This window comes from Cololabis saira, chromosome 9, assembly GCF_033807715.1.
Source record: "Cololabis saira isolate AMF1-May2022 chromosome 9, fColSai1.1, whole genome shotgun sequence".
In the NCBI taxonomy this organism is placed as follows: domain Eukaryota; kingdom Metazoa; phylum Chordata; class Actinopteri; order Beloniformes; family Belonidae; genus Cololabis; species Cololabis saira.
In genome coordinates, this window is record NC_084595.1 from 21413229 (window position 1) to 21429121 (window position 15893).

Below are 15893 nucleotides of genomic sequence, written 5' to 3' on the forward strand. Positions count from 1 at the left end.
TAAAAAAAAGTGCATACTTTCTTTTTTACATGCATTGATATTGTTGAAATGGGCTGAATTCGATTTAAGACTCTGTATTGGAAAAAGTATATTCTATTGGAATAATTGCCCGTTTGTTCCTGGCGATTTGTAGAATAAAAGTATAACCCATCGGGTATATCCCACATTTACACTGATTTAAAAAACATTAGCTGGTAAAAAAAACAGTTTTTGTTCTGGAAATAATAATAATAATTAAAGCTGCAAGCAGTGATGAACCGGCCCTCGCGCGTGCAATTTCCACCAATGAAAGTCAAGGGCCAGAACGTAGTCCGATGACACCACCCATGACTCTTTATGTGAAACCATTCAAAAGTTATGGCAGAAAATAGGAACTATCAAATATCGACCAATCAGAAGAAGGGGCAGGGCTAATTTGCACCAATTATGGTCAAGGACTTAAAACCATGTCCGATGACACCACCCACGAGTCTTTATGTCAAACCATTCAAAAGTTATTGCAGAAAATAGGAACTATCACATATCGACCAATCAGAAGAAGGGGCGGGGCTAATTTGCACCAATTAAAGGGGACCTATTATGGCATCTAATACCTATTTTAAACAGGCCTTGAATGTCTTAAAAACAAGCCTTTGATTGTTTTTTCTAAATAAAGTAGAAATTCAGCCTTTAAACCTTGTCTTTATCATCCCATCCTCTAACCTCCTTATCTATGCGGGATTCTGAGTGGGCGGGGAGGCTATGATAATGAGGCACTGTGCTGATTGGCTGCCTGAATGATGCGATACACCGCTATGAAAAAATGTTGGAAGCTCCGGCCTGCTGAGTTACCGTGTCCTAAATGCATGCGATGCGAGTGAGCGTCAGCAACAAAACCAATTCCATTGCTTTATTTTCTATTGGACTGTCCTAACTGGTCGCGACGCATTCAAAAGTTATGGCAGAAAATAGGATCTATCAAATATCGACCAATCAAAAGAAGGGGCGGGGCTAATTTGCACCAATGAAGGTCAAGTACTCAAAACCGAGTCAGATGACACCACCCACGACTCTTTATGTCAAACCATTCAAAAGTTAGGGCAGAAAATAGGATCTATCAAATATGTACCAATCAGATGAAGGGGGGGCGCGCTTTTTGACATCTATCGTCGCCACGGTAATGCCTTTGACTGAGAAAAGTAAGTCGCAGGATTGAGACGCACATTTTTATGTATAACACACCTGGGTGCACGTTGCGGTTCGGGTGAAGAAACGGCCAAAGAAATGGCATAAATTGCGCCAAAATTACACGATTAATTAAAAATGGCAGACTTCCTGTTCGGTTTCGGTCATGGCGCCAAGAGACTTTTCTTTAAGTTGCGACATCATACAGGTGTGTACCGATTATCGTGCATGTACGTCCAACCGTATTGTGGGGCTTGAGGCACGAAGTTTTCTAGGGGGCGCTGTTGAGCCATTAGGCCCTGTCCATTAATGCAAACCATGAAATATCGAATTTTTCGCCAGGCCTGGCTTGCGTGCAACATTTGGTGACTTTTGGGGCACATTTAGGGGGGCAAAAAGGCCCTCATTTCGTCGGAAAAATTAAAAGAAAAACAAGAAAAACAAAAAAAAACTAAAACAATTTTTAAAGATACAATAGGGCCTACGAACTGTCAGTGCTGGGGCCCTTATAATAATTATAACTTATATAGTGCCTTTCATGATACCCAAGGTCGCTTAACAAAGGGGGCGCAAACAAACAAAACAAAAACAGGGAGGGGACCTTAGCCTATTCAGGGAAGGCCAAGGAGAAGAGGTGTGTTTTGAGGTGTGCTTTGAAACTGTGGAGAGTGGGGGAGTGGCAGATTTCAAGGGGGAGAGAGTTCCAGAGGGTGGGGGCAGCGCCGCTGAAAGCCCTGTCTCCAAAGGTTTTTAAACGGGTTCGGGGGATGGAAAGGAGTGTGACATCAGAGAACCTCAGGTTCCTGGATGGAGTGTATAGGGCTTGGTCGCCAAGTTGAATTCTGGGACGCGGTGGCCATTTTGGCAAAGTTGTGAGTGTAAACCAGCCCCTGAATCTCGCACTCAGAAGGCAGGCCGATTTTTTCCAGTGGCCAGCCGCGGTACTGCAACAAAAAATCCCATGGGGCCCAGAAAGCTTTTTTCCCATAGACCGCAATAGTAAAAGAGAAGCCTCTAAAACTGTTCACAGGACACCTCCAGCTGTAATCACCGGCAATTACTAATCTTTGTATTCTATATTTTTAAGTCATGGACTCTATATCCGTCAAAAATGTTTTATAACGGCCAGAAAAGTCAAAGAAAAGTCTCTTTCTGGGCGTGACGTCACGGCTGACGTCACAGCCGTGTCCGTGCATTCCAGGGATGTATTATATTAATATATATTATGTAATTATATTATATTGCAGTACTTATATTGCAGTACTTGCAGGTGCAGTACTCCCCGCGACCGCTAGGGGGTCGCAATCTTTTCCTGAATGGTTTATCTGACTTTTCCGGTCACAGTGAATCAAAGACATAAGGACAAGTAGGCCTATTGTGCAAAAAAAACAAAACAAAAAAAATCACACATACACAAAGAAAAGAGCGCTGAAAGTTCACGACTGCTTCAAACCGGAAACCGGAAATGCGTTGCTACCAAGCGAACCAATCACAGCCCTCTCGGTCTGCGTTTGGTCTGCGTCGCCTCGACGCGTAGTTACAATTTTTGGGAGGTACCCGTCAGCGACGGCGTGGGCTGCGGCGTGGAGTGTGCGACATGGCGCATCCTGCGGTGTAGGCACGGCGTCGATTTGACGCAGAACCATAATTCAGCCTTAAGACTACCCTCCGAGGTGAGTTATTCACAGAGCAGCTTGTCATGCCAGTCAATGTAAAAGGGACACGCAGCGCGATAGATCTGCGTGTTAAATGCCACTGTCATCTCTGTCATCTCCACAGTCTTCTTAGGGTTAAGTTCCAGCTGGTTCTCACTGCATCAATGGTCCAGTGATGCAGTCAGAACCACCAGTCAGAACCACCTGCTGGTCCAGCTGTTTCATGTCCTGCCTATCTTCAGACTCATCACCTACTTATCACCATTGTGGATCAAACCAAAGATGGTGGTGTTATCTGCAAGCTTCAGGAGTTTTACAGATGGGCTCCTTGAGGTGCAGTCATTAGTGTAGAGCAGGGGTCACCAATCCTGGTCCTCGAGGGCCGGTGTCCTGCATGCTCCCCAGTCTGACATGCTGCTGTCTGTTAGTCAGAAAGCTGATGATCCACACATTTAGGCAGGCACTGAGGACTGGGTAAGCTTCTGATGAAGGAGTTCACACATGATAGTGTTGAACACCAAGCTGAAGTCCACAAACAGGATTCTGGCATGTCCCTGGGGAGTCAAGGTGGTGCAGGATGAATTGCAGTCCCATATTGACAGCATCATCCGCCGATCTGTTTGCCCTGTAGGCAAACTGCAGGGGGTCCAGCAGGGGTCATGTTATGTCCTTCAGATGGTTCAACATCAGTCTTTCAAAAGATTTCATGACCAGAGACATCAGGGCATTTAATCCTGTGATGGAGGATTTGGGGGCAACTGCGATGATGGTGGGGCGTTTGAGGGCACTGAAACACAACTCCAGGGATTCAGCACAGACACGCTGACAAAAGGGGGACAAACCATCAGGTCCTTGAGCCTTGTTGGTCTTCTGATCTGAGAAGAGCCAGAACACATCCTTTTTCACAGGTTGTTAATGCAGGTGGGGGGAGGGGTTGGGTGTTGAGGCGAAGCCTATTGCATGTGAGGGGTGTGATAATGGGTGCTTTTCAAACCTGCAATAAAAGTCATACAGGTCATCAGCCAGTCCGGGGGGATGGTCTCTTATAGTTCATGACCTGTTGCAGACCTTTCCAGACGGTTGCCGGGTCGTTAGCAGGGAGGCGTTTTTTTAGCTTCACGTGGCAACGCTGATCTCCTTTGTCATTCCCAGTGAATTAAGCTGAGAATGGAGGACACTGAAGTTCTGAGCTGTTTTCTACTATTTATCTAATTCAAATGAATCATCCATATTACACTTATCAGCATTAATCAGCACGATCAGGACTAATGTTTTAAAGGATATTTTGACCCTAAGTCTTGTTTCAGTGGCTGCCTGCGAAGTAAAGTTTATGAAGTTCTACAGCTTTATTCACCTTCAGTACAGTCAATAAACTGCCTCCAGCATACATTTGCAAAATGTAACCTTTTGCACTTAACCAGCAATTAGATTGTTATGAGTGAGTTGTTGTTGAAATGTGTGTGATACAACTTCTAAAGTCAGAACATGCCAACCGTCTGGAAAGGCCTGCAACCGGTCACATTAGCATGCAATGCCTGCATGCTAATGTCTGACTGCTGGAACATCTCCTAATTAGCACTGAACTCAAAGCCGATGAGAATATGTTTTCTTTTACAGGTAGCTACTTGGTCATAAACCAAAATGCTGAAATGTAATTACTGACGTGATGATTGGCCTCATCAGACTATAAAGGAATAGAACCTGTTATTCAAAAAGATTATGAAAGTCATAACCTTTATGCAAACCCACCCCAAATGTTTGTAGTAAATTGGTATTGTTGTTTTTTTAGTAAATATGGTATTGAATAGTCTTCCAGAACAATTCAACTTTTATTTCATTAGTCCACAAACTCCCCAATGTGCTCTTTGGCAAACTTTCGGCTTGCACAGTTGTTATTCAGTGCACACACTGCCTACTAGATGATCAATGTTTCGTTGTATTGTGAACAGAACTGTTTTCCCGTCCCAGAAATGTATTTAGCTTTTACTTTTAAGTTCTTCTTTATGCCACTGGAGTTTCTGTGTCATTAGAACCGGTTTAGATGGGCACCCACTTCTAGGTAGAGCAGCCTCATTAATAAACCATCTGCATTTATATTTTTAGACAGTTAATTGTGGACTAATGGATGGTTATACACTTTGAGATGGCTTTGGTGACTTCCCCAGCCTAATAAACACAGCATAAATTATACTTATTTGTGTTGTATCAACTGAAAGATGCTGTATCTATCCTTTATCCTTTAAATAAAGATCCAATCATATATTTTAACTAATTAATTATGTTAAATTAACTCAAATGGTTTTACATACTTTTTCCTCCCACCGTAAGAGTATCATCAAAGTAAACCTATTCCATCCTCTGTGCACTGTGAACATTTCTATAAGTTGGATGTGATATTTCAATATGGACCAACCAGGACTGCCATCCACTAAGCCAAGCAGGATTAATAAAATAATGATAAAACTAATCAAAATTCCAAGTGAGTGGAAAAGAGGAGATTCAGTCTTACATGAACATACTCATGCAGTTTTATTCCCTATTTAAATTAAACTGTAAACGTTCTTTAAGGCTAATCCTTCGTTATCATTGGGGTCATTCTGCCACTGCTTGGGGTAGTGCTTTCCAATTTGTGTGAAATTGAGGGTCCACTGGGTTAAAAACAGAATCTGCAGGCACAGATAGTGACGCGGAACAGGCTGTTGCTGGATGCACTAATGGACAGCACTGCCCCTCCCGGCCACAGCGGCACCACCGAGCACCACAGGAACATTGATTCACCATTGCCACACTATGGTTGACAGGACTTATCTAATCCTCCCCGGTCATCAGCTCACTGGCCGCTGTCATACAGAAACAAAACAGTGTGAACAGTGCAGGCTGCCAAAGACTGGACATTTCTGAAAAGCAAGGGCAAAATAACGACACAAAAATGTGCTTTACTGCATCTAATTTCAAAGACAAATACATATAAATGACACTCCAAATGAAAAAGGGACAATATGGAAAATGCATAAGTAAATAAATGGATCAATGGATCTTTCTGAGCTAATGCAGCCATGACAGAGGTGTAAACGACCTTTGTTAAAGGGCGTTACTACAACCACAAACCACCAAGCCTGGTTTTCGGACTTGCTGCTGGTAACAATCTGGATGGTCCTTTCCATCTTTGGCGCAGAGCACACAATGCCCATTTATTCAGAAAGACATCTGGAGATTTATCTGATCAAAATACACATTTCCATTGTGTTTTCAGCGTCTCTACTTCCAAACTAAGAAATGCTTGCATCATCTCTGGACAAGCTTATCATAAAGCTTATTTTGTGGCATTTGTGACTGTAGCATCATTCTGTAGTTCTGGCCGAAGGTTTACCAAAGTTATCCTCCGTCCATGTAAGTATGTCAGCTATCGAAAAAAGACAGTTCTTGGAGTGTCTTCTGATATTTTACAAATCAATTATTTTATCACTCATTTTTTGTTGAAGTGAAGATCATCTGCAAACAAATACATGCACACACACAAACACATAAACCCACATTCACACGCACAAACATATTGACAAATTTTTTGGAGCCTACCATTAAAAACCGGAAAAACTCACAGTGTTCACTGAAACAGTTTCAAACCAACACAACTTATAATGAAAAAAACAAATGACTGAAAATTGACTCATGAAAATCACACTTTGCTTTTGAAGTTGGGTTCAACAGCATTATTTAAAGGGGACCTATTATGAAAAACACATTTTTTCTTGCTTTAACATATATAATGTGGTCTCCCCTCAGCCTGCCAACTCAGAGAAGGAGGAAAGCAACCACATTCTGCAGTGTCTGTACAGCCGCCCGGATGAGCCATTCAGATTCTGCTGTGATTTCCATAGGTTGGCCTCCGATGCGTGAAACCACGCCCACAACTAACTCCGCTGGCCGGAGCTTCCGCCATTTTTTCGTAGCGGTGTATGGCGTCATTCAGGCAGCCAATCAGCACAGTGCCTCATTATCATAGCCCCGCCCACTCAGAATCCCGCATAGATAATGAGGTTAGAGAATGGGATGCTAAAGACATGGCTCAGAATTTCTAATTTAGCAAAAACAATCAAAAGCTTGTTTTTAAGACATTCAAGGCCTGTTTAAAATAGGTATTAGATGCCATAATAGGTCCCCTTTAAAAAAAAAAAAAAAAAATGAAACTGGCCTCAACAAATTAGTTGTTACTCCTAGAAAATAAATCATCGGGCTGTAGTGACATGTTAAAGCGAGTCCTGAAATTAGCATCACAGGTGTCTTCAAAATTCTGATTATTCACAGGGTGAAAAGTGTTTGGTATTATGGTGTGTACCACACTGAACACGGACCAGGAAAAGCAAAGAGGAAAATTGTCAGAGGAGATTAGAAAGAAAATTATAGACAAACATATTACAGGTTAAGTCTAGAAAATCATCTCCAAGCAGCTCGATGTTCCTGAGATTCCAGCCGCAAATGTCAACTTTAGGGTCCAAAATACTACAGCCAACCTCCCTGGATGTGACTGCAAAAGGAAAACTGATGACAAATTGAATGATGGATAATACAAATGGTAACCAAAGAGCCCAGAACAATTTTGGAAAAGATTCAATGAGAACTCCAATATGAAGGTGCATCAATGTCAGATCACACCATCCATCACTATTTGAGCCAAAATGAACGGCAGAGGAGAACTACACTGCTGAAAACAAATGATAAAAAGTAAGACTAGAATTTGTTTAAAATGCAATCTCAATGCAGAGTGATATCGAGATGAGATTCGGCAACCAGTGGCAATCCCATATCTCCAGTCTGGAGCCGAACTCTATCCAAGATGACAACCCTCCCCCCTAAGAGCTTTTAGCAGAGATTACTTTCAGAAATTGGGATTGAAGAGGATGGCCAGCAGTCGTGACCTCAACGCCATTGAACACTGGTGGGATCAGCTTGGGCGTGCTGTTCGTCCAGTGACCAACGCTCATGTTTGGCTGACTTACGACAAATGCTGGTTGAACAATGGGATGCCACCCCACAGCCGTGTGTGGGCAGGCTGGTAACCAGTGTGAGGAGGAGGTGCCAGGCTGTTGTGGCTGGGTATGCTTTTCTTCACTGTACTGAGGCTCCTGTTCGTTAAATGGATGAATTGTTAAATTGCCAATATGTATTGTACTTCAAGCATCCAATCCACCAACCACCAAACAAGACTCAATAGCAAAATAAGCTGTTTGGCATTTGCAGAGAAAATCTTGCAAATTTTTCATGGGCACCACCCAAATATTCAGCTCTGCTGCTCATCCCACAAATGCACGTTGCTTACAAATGTGTTACAATTGAAAAGGGATATAAACAGGCTTTCCAACTGTTTAAGATTTAAGAAGCACTGTTAGAACAACAAAAAATAATCTACCAAATAAAAATGTCTTTACTTTTGTTCCTGTCATTTACTCATTTATTTTTATGTATGTATATATATATATATATATATATATATATATATATATATATATATATATATATATATATATATATATATATATATATATATAGGGAGGGAGGAGGGGTATAGGAGGTAGTTTTTGTTGTTTTTCTCAACTTTTTCCTGAGTTTTAGTTAGGCTGTGTTGTCTAATGCTCACAGAAATAAATTATGGGCCGTTTTCCCTTTTTTTAACTTACTCGAGGGACTTCATTAGGAAACAGCCACTCTTGACAGACTAAGTTGAGCGCTGATTGTACTCTGAGTCGGCCATTAGTTTCACACTGATTAGAAACCAGTGATTGTGTTAAAATTGATTGGAGACACACACATATACTGGTGTTCCAATTACATCAAGTGTCATCTAACCAATGGTCAAAGTGGACTTCAGGTCATTTTGAATTCAACTCAGTTGTAGCTAATGAGAACACGATTATTCCATGGAGATATTTTTGTTGAGTGTTGTCTTGAAACTCAAAGAAGTAAAATACAGTCCATGCCATAATGAACACCACCCATTCACTGGTGAGTTTAACTCTTTAAGTCCCTGATCTAATTTGAATCCAGTTTATGATATGCCACTGAAGAGAAGGCTCTGAGCAGCTTCTCATACAAGTTCTTACAGAGATGTATTTTTTTTCCAATTTTCTTAATAGAGCAAAATGTCCTGTCTCAGAAGCACCTTCCATCTGCCATCATTCACTCGTCATTCATTGCTCTCTGTCACAGGAACATTTCAAATCAACATTCAATTGTAGTTCTAAAGCTGCTGTTCAACATTTCACTGTGTGAGATCACCACTCTGAATCATAACGAGATGCATGACGCCCATTTAAACATAATCTCAACAATCCATCAGCCACACCACAAAGAAGTCAATGGGCCTTGACAGTATGTACCTGTCAGATCATTGCTTTTAATGCATTAAGCTCTGATCCCTCTGGAGGGTAGCGACAACTCTGCACACCACGGAAGGAGCTGCACTCTTCCAGATGCAGTCTTTTGTCCAATATCTGATGTTTATCAAATCCCAAGCACCAAACCAAATGAAGTTATGGACACCTCCCCGGTGACAAGAATAACAATGTAAGCATATAGGAACATGCTAACTTTCTGCAGAGTTTGTAATCTTTTAAACATTTGCAGAAATATCCATCTTAATTTAGTTCTTCATTAGCCTACATGCTGGCAATAAAATTAGGTTCAAGAGAGTTCTCATATTGTTTAAGCTTTAATGAAGGATATATTACATAAATATGTAATATTGTGCAATGCTGTCTTAGCAGTTTTGGTTTCCAGAGAAAGCTCACAGGCTAATGACATTTTATTAATGTATTATTGAATAAAACCCTAATCCACTTCTTGTTCTGGTGTTCTCACATCCTATGATTCAGTGGCTTTCACATTCCAGTAAACACGCTGAATTGTCTCTTTCCTCCTATTTCATGGAGAATGAAGATATTCAGCTCTTTAAAAAAATATGGCCAAACAGTGCAGAAGAGAAATATGTGTCAATATAGAATATCTGTGTCTTGGTTTTTTGAAAGCGAGAGTCTTTGCCTTTTTCTTAGTCCCAAAAGTTCTCCCAAAGTCCTACTATCTTAATGTTGTTAAGATGTCTGAGCAGAGGGCATAGCAGACTTGTTTTTAGGCATTTTTGTTGCACCCTTGAAGTCATAAATTGTCTTAAATTCTGTGTAGTTGCCCTGTTGCATTTGCATTAAAGCCCAGTGAGCAAGAAAACTGAAAGAACATGAAGACATATGTTTAAAAAAAAGCTGAAATCCGTAATAATGGTTGTTATTTCTACTGCTTTTTTTTGTTTAAGTTTCAGCTTTTCTGTAAAAGATATATTTCATCAAATAAGTACCCTTGGTGCTGCAACGTATGTTACCACAGAAGGCTATTTTTCATGCCTGTCAAACTGTATTACAGGTACAAGCAATGAAGATAGTGTGAATTAGGGGCACACAATAAAAAATGTATGCGTATTAACTGTTTTATTTAGTATTCATAGCAACTGAAGACAAAGAAAAAGAAAAGAAATGTGTTAAGTGACTGCCTGGTAATGAACGATGAGTGAAAGAGTGAATTGTGATGACTTTAATGACCTGTATAATTTTTTGCACCCACCTGCGTGTGAAGTCTTATAAATCACTATGAACACACTGACTGACACCAAATTTTATACAGACATTCAAACGCTAACTGGATTTTTTTTTTAGACGACTGAATCGCAATAAAAGGGCCTGTCTGTCTCAGCACAATCTCAAGATTTTGAAGCACAGATGTCTTTTAACAAAGGGAAATATGAATATATGAGGCAAATATAACCTAGATACATTTAAATTTCAACATTCACACATTACCATACCATACATAAAATCATACAATACACACTTGAAGTATTTCCTAATATCCACACGACACTCACAGCCTCTCAAACACATCCAGACGGGAGTTTTGACTCCTAAACCAAGCCGTTCTATCTTGTTATCCTGTGTCTCCAAATGAACTTTGATTCAATTAGTACGGCATACAATCTGTGCTTTTTATCATGAGCAAGCGAAGGACCTTTCTGGGCCAATAGTGGGCAAACTGATTATTGCCCCCGTTGATGACCGAACAATGTGGGCATGTCATGGCACAAAGCTCAGAAATAAAGCCTGGACAGGCGTGACAGAGATAGTGGGTGAATCTGATGTGCACCGCATTTGTGTGGCCGTGGACATACACTACTTTTATGTATTGCATGGTGACCAACAGGTAGTACTTAATATCACTCAATATCACAGACAAAACTATCGACGTGGAGCGGTCTCACAAGCCTGTGTTTTCCCCCGACTGCCTGTATTTCTGACGATTAGCGTGCACTCAAAATGCACGAGTGAGCAGACAGAGCTGACAAGGGATTTCTGAGATTACATATAACTTTTTTTTTAGCTTTGAATGGCTCAGAATGAGGGTATCTTTGCTTGGAAACTAACATTTAAAAATACAATGCGCTCTCAAAATACACTTCCCAGCTCTCACAAAGTTCCACTTCTTGCTCGAGATTAAGACGCAGATCTTACGCCATTAACTTGATGTATCCAGGTATCTGTACCATCAGCATTTAAGCTTTGTCAGCGTGTTAGTATCTAATGTAGCATTAAGATCAGCATAGTCTTAACAAGATGATGCCTGGGTTCATGATTAACAATGATTTATCGCCTGTACGACGAAGAAAAAACAACAACAGTGCAGCAGCATGCTGTCTGGCACAAGCTGTTTCAGGTCTCTGGTGTTTTTCACCACACCTACCCCACAGACAGATTTATGAGGAGGCAGCCCTCTGCTCGGGCACAACTGCTCACTTATGAAGGAGCGCACAAACACTGCATCAGCATGTTCATCAGTTATTGCAACGACGCCCCTCCTCGGGTGCAGACAAACGCACATTTGCATCCCCTCTCTTGAATGCATTTGCGCAGATTTCCTCAACTCCTCTATTTGCCACCTTAATTGTGAAATTTGATGAAGCTGAGTAGGAGATTACAGTGACTCTGTTAACGGAGAGCAAATAAGCTTTGTGGAAATATTGCGAGACATTATACTGATGATATTCAAATTTACAGGAGGTAGAAGACCTCTTTTGACTTGATGATTAGGAAGCCACAATTTATGCTTCCCACACACACTTCGAGTGTAATTAACATGATAGGGGTGTAGATGAGCCCACCTACTCAGTGTGACTCATAAAATGGCCATTAAATCAAACAAAAGTGCACAGTTTGATACTGTAACACTCAGTAAATAACATCTGTGACCGGTGGAACGCATACCCCAAAGAAATTAAAATTGCAGCTATTGCAAAGATGTGCATGTGAGTCTTTTTCTTTCTCCTTCCTAAAGCAAAGAAGCCACGTGATCAGGGCACACTGGATCCGCAAGAAGAGAGAAATATGCCTCTTTTCATCAGTGTCCTCCATCGCAAATCTCAGAGGTGCACCACAACGAGCCATAAGATGGCCTTGATTAAAAACAAAAAAAAAAAAAACACCGAGCCAAGAGTTCTGCCTTTCTTTTTATGTTCTCTGTTCTGTAAATAACTGGGTGAACACCATTACGCCAGCAATGTGACGTTACAGATATGTACCCACTGCAGGCTCATCCAAGACACTCATTTAAATCTTAACGAACATACGCTCCTGATACAAGTATAATTGATGAGCTGTCAAAGGTATGAAACAGAATTTTGGATTAGAGGTTTTCACTAAGGCTTCTTGGACTCGATTATGAATCTTCCAGCTCAACGAAATTGTGTGGCAAGTCAAGTTGAAAGAGAAACATGCACCAGACCCAGGACTCCTGCTTCATCAGCGATCATCTCAACAGTTTAAATTCAATCAGATGTTCAGCCTAAATGAGCGAGACGCTGACACATGACAGTGATTTATAAACAAAGTGTTGTATCTTGTTCTTTTATTTTCCTTGTCAACTTGAAATTATGCCAATTTCACAGTCTGTTACTCTACCACTATCTCTCTCTGCCAGGAGAGAGAGACGGGGAGCTGGAAGCGTTCAGCAGTACGGAAGTGAGGGACCACACTAAAATATGAGGATGGATACAGATGAAAACTCCGCCACCAAAGAAACTCGGAATCTCTGTTAGATTAATAATGGGGAAAAAAAATCCAGGACAAATCACAACTCGTAGATGAGAATATGAATGCTTGGGCTGTGTGCTTAGTGCTCAAAGAAGCAGACTCGAGGCTATCTTTGTTTGATCCCGTTTTGCACTAAGCCTAAGGAGAGATGATTGGACATCCTCTCAGGAATCCCACTGATGTGTCCTGCTGAAATGCACCTTATGTCTTCAATTAACAGAATAGGGGACAGGTTTATTTATTAAAAGTACCAGCAATTTAGAAAAAAAAAAACTAAATAAAACGACTGAAGACCTTTATCCTGTACTTGCAGTTTATACAAATGATATTTCTAATTTTCTTCTACTCATTTCTGAACATAATGACAAACTTGGCAACTCTCAACCCTAATAATACTTATCCCTTTCCTAGCAAAGGCTCAGACCACATTTCCCACCCCAATTATGGCCTCTTCTGCTGTAGAGACATGTATTTTTCAGAGCAAGTATCTGATCTTCTCATTTCCTGGTCTGCTATATCAATTTTTCGACACTTTTCACTGTTAGAATTGGAGTCCTGCCGGTTTATGGCAAACAATTCTCAATTAGGATCGTGCTGTGTATGGTTACTGTGGGGGCACTGGGATCATTACCCTCCTCTTCAAGTCAACGAGACATGCTTTCACGAGGAAGCTGCTAAACGAGCAACAAGAAAGGAGCAGCACCAAGGTGAAACACCTACAAATGGCATGTGAGATTCAGTCTGAGGATGTAAACTGCAGGGGCAAAGGAACATTTCTAGAAATGCTTGTCTTTAATCCTACAGGGAAGCAGTTTAAGATCCTCTTTTATTCAGAGCACAACAGATAAAGGATGAGCTGCAGCTACTTGTGCAATTAGATGAGAATTCATGTTCTCAAGGCAGAAAATGTAAACAAAGCTATGGTATTGAATTATAAAATATATATTCTTCAGTCAAAAGCAAAATATCAAGTTTATTATGTGTAATGAGAAAGAAAGTAGCTAAAAACAGTTTTCATCAGGAGACATTAACAGAGAAAATCAAATTTCCAAGTAGCTTTTTATGTTAAACACTTTTCCCAAAAGACAGAGGGAGAATTCATTAACCAGACCACCAGCTGCCCGCACATCTCTACTGTATGTGCTGCCAGCAAGGCAGCCAAAGTAGACGCTGCTGGCTGGTGCAGTGTCGCCAGCAGAGACGATCACATGTTTACGACCATTTTTTTAGGAAGAAAATCCTGTAAGAAATAGACATTTATTTACAGCAGCAGTTGTGACTTGCTGCCATCCTGAGAATCCACTCTGTGAAGATCCCTTGCCACTGCAGCTCTCTGAACTTTTTCTAATAAAAAAATGATTTGGGCTTTGAGGTGAGTTTTGGTTCAATAACTTGACAAGCCAAAAGGTAATAAAGCCTTAGTGATTCAGTTGCACAGAGGAACACTGTCATGATGAAATATTCATGAAGTAAATGTTATTTAAGGCCAGAACAGTAGGGTTATGTTAAACAGGTGCAAAGCCACTTAATAATATGTGACTGAAAATATAGGAAGCATATGTAAATCAGAGTGATAGAGAGGTGTATGAAACATATACAGACACAGTGATGCCCTGGCCTGCATCCCTGAGTGTCTCAGGTGACATTTCCCCCCTTACTTATAGAAACCCCACACTTAAAGACATGTGATTAACGGGCAGCTGTTGTATTCAGCTTCTTCAGTCATTTTTGTGTGCCAGGGAGATCTCAGAGTAAAATAAAATGTTATTCTGGTGAAACAATCAGAGAAAATTGAGCTTACCTGCCAGAAGAAACGCCACAGTCTGAAGTACCACGATCTTAAACATGTTTAGAACCGTTAGCTAAGGAAAAATTAAAAAAAAAAAATCCTTAAAAATGTGTAAGTCAAAATGTCTTATTTAGAGAAAGAAGATCCGACTCGCAGCATTGTTAATAAAGATGAAAATTCTGCTGCAGGAATGTCATGCCCCATCCTCGAATTGGTTGATGCAATCTTACAGTAACAGACTTTTTTATGCTTGTCCAAGAGTTTCTTAATGATTTGGCTATGTCAAAAAAATTGGAGGAGAGACGAGAGAGAACTTGCGTGTCACTTTTTCCAACATTTTTAAAGCGCAACGATTTGCGTGAGTCTTCAAATGTTTGAAAGCGCAATGACGCGCGTGCTCTGGCGCATTTTAGGAAGGCGAGTTACAGCAAAAACAATCTGATTAGTTTTATCCAAAAGATGGAGGAGAAAAAAAAGAGCAGGCAACATAAAAAATATATTCAATCCCCTGTCCTCAGCTGGTCAGTTCTCCTGCTTGGTGTCCATCCGCGTTACCAGATTCCCGAACTTGGCTGCGGGGAAGTGCGTAAAGTCCAACACTTTGGGCTATAAAGAAGCACCCCCAGTCCGGTGTTATGCATAGTGAAACATATAAACGCGGAAAAGTTCAAGTCCCGCCACAGGGCAGCATAAATCCACACCGTCGCGACCTTATTCTTCCGGAGAGTCCTGCGCGCAACTCCAGCAGGACGCGGCCGTGACGGCACAGACGCTGCGCGCGCGCGGCTGTTTGTCTGTCACTTCTGATTAGACTTTACCACAACGTGGTCGACAAATTCTGTGAAAGTCCGGTTTCAAGCCTTCATCTTTCAGTGTTTATGTAGACAGGCTGGAGGCTGCGGAGTCAGAGGCTTACGCGTTGGCAGCCTGTCCAATGCGCGTCGAGGGAAGCGAGGGGAGCGAAGGGAGGAAAGCTGTGACAATAAGTGCCAGAGGCGTCCTCCTCCCCAGGAACATCACATCTCACGGATCATGTGGAGGATGACACATCTTTGATGGCGCTCTTTCTACCACTTTTACTCATCGCAGACCACCAGAAGGCCCTTTCTTTTAAAGCTGCCCATACCAATGTCAGTCTGAGAGTTTTGAAACAGTTACACG

The 15893-nt window shown here is 41.3% G+C and overlaps 1 protein-coding gene across 1 annotated transcript in view; it reads right to left on the minus strand.

Moving 5' to 3' along the window:
• The window catches only part of si:dkeyp-14d3.1 (transmembrane protein 132C), a 206683-nt gene extending 191046 nt beyond the window's left edge, over positions 1 to 15637 (minus strand). The window contains exon 1 of the mRNA XM_061730761.1: positions 14745 to 15637. Within this exon, the coding sequence (XP_061586745.1) occupies positions 14745 to 14790 (46 nt within the window). The 5' untranslated portion in view covers positions 14791 to 15637. The remainder of the gene's footprint in view (positions 1 to 14744) is intronic.
• Positions 15638 to 15893: the final 256 nt, after the last annotated feature.